General features: G+C 57.6%; 1 protein-coding gene across 1 annotated transcript; it reads right to left on the bottom strand.

Annotated features, from left to right (window-relative positions):
• Positions 1 to 1,038: 1,038 nt before the first annotated feature.
• On the bottom strand, positions 1,039 to 10,603 carry PRSS36 (serine protease 36). The gene is made up of 14 exons (XM_043915536.1): positions 10,567 to 10,603; positions 10,236 to 10,271; positions 9,465 to 9,627; positions 8,748 to 9,079; positions 8,123 to 8,289; positions 5,387 to 5,636; positions 5,148 to 5,277; positions 4,547 to 4,803; positions 4,297 to 4,460; positions 3,651 to 3,888; positions 3,397 to 3,538; positions 2,645 to 2,910; positions 2,446 to 2,567; positions 1,039 to 2,182 (listed from the first exon to the last, which is right to left on the bottom strand). The coding sequence occupies exons 1-14, from the start codon at positions 10,601 to 10,603 to the stop codon at positions 1,904 to 1,906; spliced, it is 2,583 nt and encodes an 860-aa protein (XP_043771471.1). The 3' UTR covers positions 1,039 to 1,903.
• Between the last annotated feature and the right edge of the window lie 368 nt (positions 10,604 to 10,971).

The following is a 10,971-nucleotide window of genomic DNA, read 5'->3' on the forward strand; positions in this document are numbered from 1 at the left end:
GGAGAAAGAAGCAGGGGGCTGGGGGGGGGGGTTGCCCTGGAGGCCATTGACAGGAGCCCAACCTAGGCTGGCATCAAGAAGGGCTCCTCAAGAAGGTGCCTTTCGAACTGAGACCTCAAAGGGTTTTGAGAAGGTGTTAACAAGGCAAAGATGGGGAAGGGTGGTCCAGGTGAAGGGTCCTCAAGTGGAGGGTGCAGGGGGCCCATGTGCCTGGCCTGGGGAATCAGGTGCTTCCTCTGTGACTGTAGAAATTCAGGCAACTGGGAATGTATGTTGACTTCAAGCTTTAGAAAAAGAGAGCCCCACTTGCCCACCTTCCTTCCCTGAGACAGGCATCTGGCTCTCTGAGCCAGGACTTTAGGGCCCAGGCTGGAGGGCAGGGAATTCCTTGATTGGGAAAGGGGATTAACTTCCAGCTTTCCTGTAGGTCTCCCCCTACCCTCTGCCTAGTCAGCCCTCTGCTGCATGTGAGTGACTCAGCCATCTGCAAACGGTGACTCCAGCCGCAGAGGTGCCCTCACTGGGGGTAGCCCCCATTGCTAACCTTAGCGGCTGGTTTCCACCCCAAGCAACCCTCCTGCCCCATATGGGTCTTCTTTTGCTTTTATTCTGTGCTAGAACATCATCTCCACTAGGGCTTTCTCCTGACCCCCAGACCATGTGTTCCCCACCATGCTGGGAGCATTTCATGGGCTTGTCAAGGTCCCAGCCATGTTGCTCCATGGAGTGCGGGGATCATAGTTCCGTGATCAGGGATAGAACCCACACCCCCTGCAGTGGAAGCACAGAGTCCTGAGTTAGCTGGAGTTAGCCAGGAGTCAGTAGTTAGCAGGAAACGTGGTTGAATTAATATAGGGAGCTACACTGGCTGTGGCTTCCCTGGTGGTTTAAGACAGTAAAGAATCTACCTGTAATTCGGGAGACTGGGGTTGGATCCCTGGGTTCGGAAGATTCCCCTGGAGGAGGAAATGGCAACCCACTCCAGTATTCTTGCCTGGAGAATCCCATGGACAGAGGAGCCTGGTGGGCTATAGTCCATGGGGTGGCAGAGTCAGATACGACTGAGCGACTAACACACACAGACACACACACACACACACACACACACTGGTTAGTTATGGGAAGAGGCTGTGAGATGTACAGATGAGGGACTCATGATGGGGTCCAGACCCTGGGGGCTTTGGGCAGGACGTGGTGGGCCCTTGAAGGGTACAAGCGTGGTGTGTGCACGAGGACTCCAGAGGCATACACTCTGGGACACCATTCATCAGGGTGTGTATATGGGGGAGGCTCCCTGTGGGTGCAGAATATGACAGACAGACCCTGGACTCCCAGACCCCCGGACTCTCCCGCTGACCCTCACCCTCAGTCCTTCTTGCTCTCGAGGGGGAGGGGCGGCAAGGCCAAGGCTGAGGTGGCCAGCAGGTGTCGGGGACGCTGATTCCACTGGGGACGTGACACACACCCAGCTGGCCACGCAACCTCCCCCGCCCTGGGGCAGGAATGAGGGACAGCTGCCACCTTATCGGAGACACATTTCCTGGTTGCCCACAGCCTGACTCAGAGGCCCAGGAGGGAGAGGCCCAGCCCTGGGGCCCCCCCTTGGCCCCCTCAGCCTGCCTCCAGCCGTGCCACAAGGCCACGTGTCTGTGTTTACATGTTTATTGTCCGCTGGCTCCCGCTGCCCTCAAGAATGCCAGAGCCCGAAATAGCTGGGCACTGAGGCCCAATTAACCGAAGCCGCTGCAGTCTAGGTGGGTGGAGCGCTCCAGAGGTTCTGGGTAAGGGAAGGGGAGCCAGTTGGGCTACATTCCAGCCTCACTGGGCGGGAAGTGGAGGGTGGAAGCGGGTGGGGAGGTGAAGGGGAGGTAGCCCAGGGCCCCGGGCCGGGAGGGGTCAGCCCTCAGCCCTGGATCAGGGGGGTCAGAAGCAGCAGGAAAAGAGCAGCCCGCGGGGAACCTGAGGCCCTGGCCATGTCGGGGGGACAGAGGTCACTGCCTTCAGTGAGCCAGTGGGGGAAGCCGCTGGGGGGCAGGAAAGGTGCCTCCCCCACAGTCTGGGAGATCCAGGCCTCTTCAGGGCCAGTGGCAGCAAACAGCTCCCGGCTGCCTCGAACAGCCATGCCCACGAGGACCCAGGAGCCGCCCTCAGTCTGGCACAGGAGCGGAGGTGCTGAGGTCACCTGCAGCAACAGGGCCAAGACCAACAGGGGCCCTTACTCTTCCTTCCGGTCCCCTGCGCCTCCTAGGACCCAGTCACAAACTACTGTTCCTCTCCATCCTCAGGCATCTTGGCCCCTGGTCTCTCCCAAGGTCCAGTCAAAAAGCACTGCCTCTTCCGATCTGAAACCCAGCACCTACGAATCCCCACCCTGCTCTCTCCCTGGCATCCGGCTGCCCAGCACAGCCTCTGACCTGACCGGGCCAGGATACCCAGGCCCCGTACCTCACACCTGTCCTCTTGCCCCTCTGCATACAGGACACATAGAGTCCCAGGAGGCAGAAGGCCTTGATAGAGGCAGTGACAGAGTCGTGGCGTCAAGATGGAGACAGCAGCAGCCACAGGGACTAGAGACAGGAAGGAAGGTTGTCCCAGGCATTGTGACATCCTGTCCCTTCTCGTCCCCAGGACCCAGGGCTCTCACCTCTGTCTTGGGGGTCCTTCCAGCCCAGTACCCAGCAACTGGCCCCCAGGGGGGTACCCCCTGGGTGAAGGCAGATGGGCAAGGCTGATGGGGAGGGCTCCACTCGGGAGCTCAGCTCCAGGAGGGCCAGGGGGGGCCGCAGCCCCAGGTGCCGGGGCAAGCGGATGCTGATGACCAACCGGGACACCTGGTGGCTCTGGGGGAGAGGGCTGGCCCCCGCCCGGCCCAGGTACACTTCAATATAAGGCACCGTTGTAGAGCCTGGCCTGCAGAAACAATGTCCAGGGTCACTTCCTGATCCCCTCATTGCTGATAAATCCTTCCCAGCCCAGGGGAAAAAAGTGAAGTCGCTCAGTCGTGTCCAACTCTTTGTGACCCCGTGGACTGTAGCCCACCAGGCTCCTCCGTCCATGGGATTCTCCAGGCAAGAAGAATACTGGAGTGGGTTGCCATTTCCTTCTCCAGGGGATCTTCCCGACCTAGGGATCAAACCCAGGTCTCTCGCATTGCAGGCAGACGCTTTAACCTCTGAGCCACCAGGGAAGCCCAGCCCAGGTGAAGGGGTGGAACAAATGTCCAGGGTCACTCCACTAACTCCTTCATTAGTCCTCCTTTGAAATCTCTCTTCTGTCTCAAAACACTTCGAACAATTTCCTGGTGCAATAAAAGCCCTAAACGGAGAACAGCCTGATACTGTCCTTTGGCCCCTCTCCCAATGTCTCCCTCTTGCCAGGAAGACGGGTAACACCCACCTGAGGACACAGTGAGTGGCTGCCAGAACCCAGCCTGGGGCCACGAGGATGCCAGCACAGACGCGCTCTCCAGCGACATGCACCTCTGCCAGCCAGGGCCACAGGACCCCCATCAGAGCTGGCTCTGGCCGCAGGCCACAGGCTAGGGAGAGGAGATGACCCCCTCAGTGGGGACCCCACAGCCGACCCTCAAAGCCCCTACCATGGATCTAAGCACTCCCAGGAGCCCCGAAGCCCTAAAGGCCCCTCCTCACCACCATTCTCTGTGTGAGGGGGACAAGTTTGTGCCTCAGTCTCTTCTCCCTCAGGGCCCCAGTCCCAGGCCAGCTGGTCCTCCAGGTAGGCCCCCCGAGTCACATGGCTGATCCATGGACCGTGGGTCTGCAGCGGGTAGAAAACTCTGGGACGCAGGCAGTCACTGGGGAAGTCTCTGATTCCAGCCAGGAACCAGGTCCCCTCTTCCCGGCACAGCAGGCTCCAATGAGAGTAGTTCTGCGGCAAGAGGGTGTATGTGTTAACAGCCTTTATGCGCGTGTCAGTTGATGAGGGGACATCAAAAGTCCTGGAGCTTCCCTGGACTCGAAACTGTCCCGTATTCGGACATAAGAAATCCCACCTATCTCCAAGCCAGGCTCCAACACTAATCTGAGTAAGAAGGCTGCCCTCACTTTAGGATTCTCTTTAAACCCAAGAGTTTAAAAGTCCCGCCGTCTTGGCGGGTCTTGGCCGCTCCCCAGAAGGCTTCCAGGACCAGGCTCCGCCCCCAGCGCGTCCTAGCCCTTCCTTAACCCCGTCTCCACCCCCAGAGCGCGGCTCCCGGTTCACCGCCCCTCCAAGGCCCCGCCCATAGCCCACCCCTCCGTCTTACTCCAACTCTTAGACCCCGCCCCCGCCGCTCACCCAGCAGCTCCCCTCCACCTCCTCCTCCTGGTAGGCAGGGCAGAGCGCCTGAGGCGGCTCTCCCGGCGGCGGCACTGACGCCCCCTGGCGGCCATACAGGCAGTGACACCACCAGGCACCCAACAGCTCCGCCTCAAGCAGCGAGCTGGCTCCGGGCGCGGGTTCTGCGAGAGAAAGGGAGGGAGCCAGCGCTCCCGCCGCGTCCGGTCCCGGGTCCGCCCCGCCCGGCCCGAGCCGAGCCCCAGCTCACCCCCGCGGCCCCAGCGAGCCAGGCGGCAGCGGCTCCCTGGCAGGAAATAGTGTTCTGGGTGGGGTAGACACACTGGCCGCGGGGCCGCGCTCAGGTTCACGGGCGCGCGCAGCTGCAGCAGCGCCAGGTTCGAGGCATCGTCCCACGAGGCGTTCTCGTGCGGCACGAGGCGCGCCACCTGCTCCGCGCGCGGGCGCGAGGGCAGTTGCACGCGCCAGTAGTCCAGGTCGCTGGGCGGGCGGTCTGAGCTGATGTGACTGCGGGATGGGGAGACTGGGGACATGGGCTGGATCCTGCAAGCTCAGCTCTAAACCTCCACCCTTGGCTTAGAGTCTGGGTCTCCAGGCAAGATTCTGCATCCCTGACCTGAGAACTGTGCACTCGGCCTCCCTCCCCCACCCCTCCGCCCAATCTTGGGTCGAATTTTTATTGCCCCTTTATTTGCCCCAGAGAGACTAGGACCCCGATTTTTGAGCTGGATCATACACCGCCAATAGGACCCCACACCCCTACCCCTATCCTACCCAAGGGAATGGCTGGGGCCAGTTAGATAGTGTCTAAGACTGAGCAAGAATCTGCCCAAGACTGGGTTTTCACTCACCCTGGAAAGCAACTGGCAGGTGCCAAGACCCAGCTTTCAGACACCAGTGCCCCATAGCAGGGTCTGGATCCTGGGACCATCACCTGGGCTTCCCAGGGCCAGGCCCCTGGCCTCCGGGCTTTCCCACACTCTGGGGGGTGAGAGGCCTGAGTCAGAGGACCTCCTGAACCCCAGGCAGTTTCCACCTGAACTCAAATCTCCCAGATCCAGCTGACATCTAGGGGTCCTGCCTTCCTCACCTGGCAGGGCGATGGTGCAGTTCTCATTCATGGGCTCGGGAAGGCCTGACTGGGCCTCCGGGGGCTGGGTGGGGAAGGCAGGCCCAGGCTCTGAGCCTGACACCTGTTCCCTTATCCATGCCTCATAGGGAGCCACAGCAGTGAAGACTCCGGGGCGGTTCCTCCGTCCACAGCCAAAGCCAAAGCTGGTGATTCCTGCCTGGAACCATCGGCCACCTTCCTCGCAGACCAGGGGTCCCCCAGAGTCTCCCTGATGACAGATGACTCAGTGTCACTGGATCAGCCCAGGGACCTACCAGCTTATCCTGGACCACCTCACAAAGGTTCTACACCTCTTCTTTTTGGTCCTACACACAGCCACCTTCTCCTGGAAACCTACATTGACTGAGCCTTGTCCTCTGTGATCCCTACAGCTCTAAGCAGGGGAAAGCCTTGTAGAACAGAAAGGCTGATGAGGAACCAAAGCCAAGAGCACCAAGCTAATGCAGTAAAGGCTATGCCTGAGAAGCCTGCCGGTCTCATTCAGAGACAAATGATTCCTCAATAAATAGTTAAAGCCTGTCTTTGGTTTCTAAGCTGTTAGAATTCCTTGTTAAACTGTTAAAGGAAATCAGGCACTTCCCTGGCAGTCCAGTGACTAAGAGTCCTTGCTCCCAATGCAGGGGACCCAGGTTCAATCCCTGGACAGGGAACTAGATTGAAGATCCCAAGTGAACTAAGAACTCGCGCAGCCAAAAAAAAAAAAAAGTAAATCAGAGATGTCAGCATTCAGGAGGAAGAGGCTGTTAGAAAGGATGATTTGTAGGTAAGTAAGGAGGAAGAACTACAAGAAACAGACATTAAAACAAGGGTTCTGGGACCATTTACTGCTGGAGCATTGTCCCTAAGATATGACTATACTCCAGGTCAGGCATCTCTGTGACCTGAGGAGGGATACAAAGAAAGCTCAGAATTATCCAGATCTGTACTGTCCAATATGATACATGTGTTAGTCCCTGTGGCTATTTGAATAAATTAACATTTAATAAAATTAAAAATTCAGTTCCTCAATCACACTAGCCACCTTTCAAACGTTCAATAATGTATGGGAGAAACCAAGACAATATTGTAAAGCAACTATCTTTCAATTAAAAATAAATAAATTTTTTGAAATGTTCAATAGCTAGTGTGGCTAGTGACTATAATGCTGGACAGTACAGATAGAAAAACATTTCTATCATCATAAGTTTTATTGAACAGCAGCACTGGTCTAGAGGAAGTTGAGTTGTTGGCAACCCTGTTCAAGAGGCAGGGATTATGTCCATAGGCCCTGGAACTTCATAATTGGCTTCTGTGCCGTGCTTAGTAGCCCACTTATGCTGACTCTTTGCAACCCCATGGACTGTAGCCCGCCAGACTTCTCTGTCCATGGAATTCTCTAGGCAAGAATACTGGAGTGGATTGCCATGCCTTCCTCTAGGCAATCTTCCCAACCCAGGGATCCCACATTGCAGGCAGATTCTTTACTGACTGAGCCACTAGGGAAGCCCAAGAATATTGGAGTGGGTAACCTATCCCTTCTCCAGGGGAATTCCTGACCCAGGATTGAACCGGGTTCTCCTGCATTACAGGTGGATTCTTTACCAGCTGAGTTACCAGGGAAGCCCGAACAGAAAGGTCCCACCGGGACGTGAACTTGGATCACTGGATTCAGAGTCCAGAGTGCTCACCATTATACCATGAAACCCCTTTTTGCATAATTGGGAGAGGCCCTGAAAATCATCAAGCCTGAATTCCCATCACCACCATGCATGTTTGAGTGCCCTCAAAAATGTGTGCCATTTGAGGGGCATTTCTGGGGAAAATGGTTAAAATATAGCATGTTTTGGCCTTTAGCCCCTTATCCAGAAAACTCCCTTTTGTGAAGGATTAATTCACTTTTAAAAAGAACTATTTGTTGAGTATCTACTAAGTAACAGGTGCTGTGCCCTAGGCTACGGTATGGGATAATTGCCTGGAGAACCCCTTGGACAGAGAAGCCTGGCTGGCTACTGTCCATAGGGGTGCAAAGAGTCAGACATGACTAAAGCGACTTAGCACGCATGCACAAGGACCAGACCTTGTTCTAAATCCTTTTCGGTGGTGGTTTAGTTGCTAAGTGGGGTCCAGCTCTAAAGATCCCATGGGCTATAGTCCTCCAGACTCCTCTGTCCATGGGATTTCCCAGACAAGAATACTGGAGTGGCTTGCCATTTCCTTCTCCAAGGGATCTTTCTGACCCAGGGATCGAATCAGTGTGTCCTATTGCAGGCAGTCTCCTGCACTGCAAGCAAATTCTTTACCACTGAGCCACCAGGGATCCCCAAAATACTTTTTACATGTACAAATTTATTTAATCATCATAACCTCCTGACGAAGTAGGTAACGTTATCATCCCCATCTTTCTGATGAGAACGTCTGCACAGAGAGGTTAAATAACTTGGTCAAGGCCATACAGCTCATAAGCAATGGTGCTAAGCTTCTAACTGGACATCCACTGCACTATACTGCCCATCAATAAGAGTGTCCATTTGTTGAGCCCCAAGTTCCGTCCATTTGTATTCCTCACATCGATCCCACCCGCTGGCAAGCCTGCCCTCTTTTTGAGGATGAGGTTCAGACGTATGAGAGAGGGAGGAGTAGGCTATTCCTCATGCTGCTTCCTATGGGTTAGGGCTCTGCCTGGTCCTGCAGACAGGTGCAGGCACCTCCCCTCACCTGGCAGGTGTCCCTGCGGCCTTCCGGGTAGCCGGCACAGAGCATCCCCGGCAGTAGCTGGAACGTCAGATTGAAGGGGCCAGGCCGGCTGTAGAGACACTGACAGGCAGCCTCTCCCAGCAACCTGAGCTCCACTTCTTGTAGCACCCAGGGGAGAGGCAGGGGGTCTGTGGGCAGAACCAGAGAAGAAAGCAGTGAGGCAGGGATGCAGCCCCCTCTTCCCCAGGGCTTAGCCTGGTTCCCTCCGGGGCTCTCCTGGACATGTCTGTCCCCATGCGCCATGGCACGACTCAATGCACATGAGTCTGAGCAAACTCCGGGAGTTGGTGAAGGACAGGGAAGCCTGTCGTGCTGCAGTCCACGGGGTCCCAAAGAGTTGGACACGACTAAGCGTCTGAGCAACAATAATGGCTAGGTCCCCGCCGACTGCCTCCAGGACATCGCTGTCTCCTTGCGCCATGGCATTTAAACCCACCATATCCAAAATCAATGTCCCCTCCCGCCCTTCTCTGCTCTTCTTCCGACATCGTCATCGCAGAAATGGCCCCATCAAGGGGAGGGACCCACCTGGTAGGCTCCACCCCCAATCACCCACCTCCCGAGACACCCCCCCTTTTCCACTCACCCTCCTCCTGGACGTCCCCCCAGCCGGTGGCCCAGCAGGCGGTGCCGTGAGCAAAGCGGTGCGAGGAGCGGGGCAGGCAGACGGGCCGCACGGAGGGGCCCAGCCTGGCGGGGGAGGCCAGGCGCAGCAGGGCCACGTCGGCGCCCCGTTCCACGCTGCTGTAGTTGTCCGGCACCAGGATGGCGGCCACCGCGCGGACGTGCGCGCCGTCCAGGGGCCCGTCCTGCGAGTGCACGCCCAGCACCACCGACCACTCGGCCGCGGGCTCCAAGGTCCCGTTCCTGCGCCGTGGCGGGAAGGGGGTCAGGTGGACCCGAGGGAGCGGGCAGACCCTCGTGGGGATGGGGGCTCGGAGTCAAGGAAAAGGTGGGGTCAGCCACCCCGGGAGGGCTGACGTCCCATCTAGATTTAGGGCTGGGGCGATCGGGGTTGAGCTAACTTCCTAAAAGGGGGAGGAGCGAATGCGGTTTGGAGGTGTTGGGGCGGGTAACTGGAAAGATGGAATTCAGACTCGGATAGCTGGTGGGGATAGTTGGCGAGTCCGCTGGCTGCCTTGCCAGATACTCAGAACCCAGATACCCCTCAGAGCACTTCGCTTCAGGAGGGTGGGGAGGCAGGGGCGGCCGAACTTCAAGTTAACCTTGAGTCCGCGGGGTTCAGCTGCTGGTCAGGCTCGGCTTTTTGAAGGAGAGGGACTGGACGTGCGCGAATACTCACGTCACGAAACAGTGAGCAGCCGAGAGGACCCAGGAAGGGGCGATGAGGGAGCCCCCGCAGATGTGGCCCCCGCCATGATGCAGGCTCACCTGCCACGGCCAGGTGCCCGGCTGAGAGTCTGAGCCCCCCACGATTCGGGCAGAGGGCTCGGGGCGACCGCAGTCTGCGAGGGGGTAGGGTGGAGATCATCGCCCGCCCCTGTCCCCCACGCCGGAGGCCCAGGTAACTCAGGACAAAGCCCCATCGCCCACTCCCCTAAGTTTGTCCCCTGTCCCTCGCAGAAAAAAAACCCCAGAAGTTCTGCACTTCTAAGTTTCTGATCACTTCCACCTCTCTATCACCTTTCGTTGTTGTTCAGTCTCTTAAGTCCTGTCTGATTCTTTGCGACCCTATGGATTGCAGCACTCCAGGCTCCCCTGTCCTCCATTATCTCCCAGAGTTTGCTCAGATTCATGTCCACTGAGTTGGTGATGCTCTCTAACCTCATTGCCTAGCCAACCTTAACTTCCTTTAAGATCTGAGGTTCCTCCCCACCCCCATTCCTTACCCAGATCTTCAGGTTCTTCTTGAGTAGGACTGAGAGCTGGGAGTCAGAGGGGCAAAGAGAGCAAAATACTGGTGACCTCCAGCTCTTGACAATGCCCAGCTCCCACCTTCCTGCTTTCTTCTTCCCCAATTCCTTGCTCTCTCAGCCACCCTGCCAGCACCCAGGCTACCCGTCCTATCTTTTCTGCCTCTGCTGGTGATGTTCCCCCAGTCGTACTGCCTTACCTGAGTCCTGGAAGGCTCCCGGGATGGGGCTGATGGCTGGAGAGATGGAGGCAGGAAGAGGCTGGAGACCTACAGTTACGATGATGTGCCCTCCCTGGCTCCCTCCCCACAAACTTTGCAAGTACTCCATCCCCCGACAGCACCCAGACCTCCATTCCCCCTCTTCTCATAGGCTATTCCTCCTGCCCCTCCCGACACCTCACTCCCATCTTCTTCTGGTGTCCTCCTCTGACACCCTACTCCCCTGGTGGACCCCTGGAGTCCTGCTTTCCAGCTCCCCAGAGGCTATGACCCAGGCCCTTTGCAGCCATGCCCGGTCCCCTGAGCTTACCAAGGATCACAAGCCGGAGAAGCAGGTGCTGGGACATGGTCCGTTTGAGTCAGCTGGAGGCACGGCGATGGGTGAAGATCCACTCCCTGCCACACAGCTCCGTCTCTGCCTCGGCACCCCGTGACTCCTGAGGGTCCAGAAAGAGCCCCGCCCTCCCTGGCTGGAGCCCATCTCTGGGAATCTGAGTGGATCTGGGGCTGGAAGGAGGAAGTAGGGAGCCTGAAGGCCCCACCCAGAGTCCTGTGTGCATCTCACATCTCTAGAGGCCCGGGGTGGGGGTGGCAGGCAGAGGTCCTAGCTCTGGACACCTACTGGGTGGGGGAGGGAGGAGCAGAGAACCCCCCAGGGGGGAAGGGGAGGACGGCCAGAGGCTGGGAGGCCAAAGTTCTGGGTCCCTGGTGAGGT

Source organism: Cervus elaphus, chromosome 10 (assembly GCF_910594005.1).
Source record: "Cervus elaphus chromosome 10, mCerEla1.1, whole genome shotgun sequence".
NCBI classification, from domain to species: Eukaryota; Metazoa; Chordata; class Mammalia; order Artiodactyla; family Cervidae; genus Cervus; species Cervus elaphus.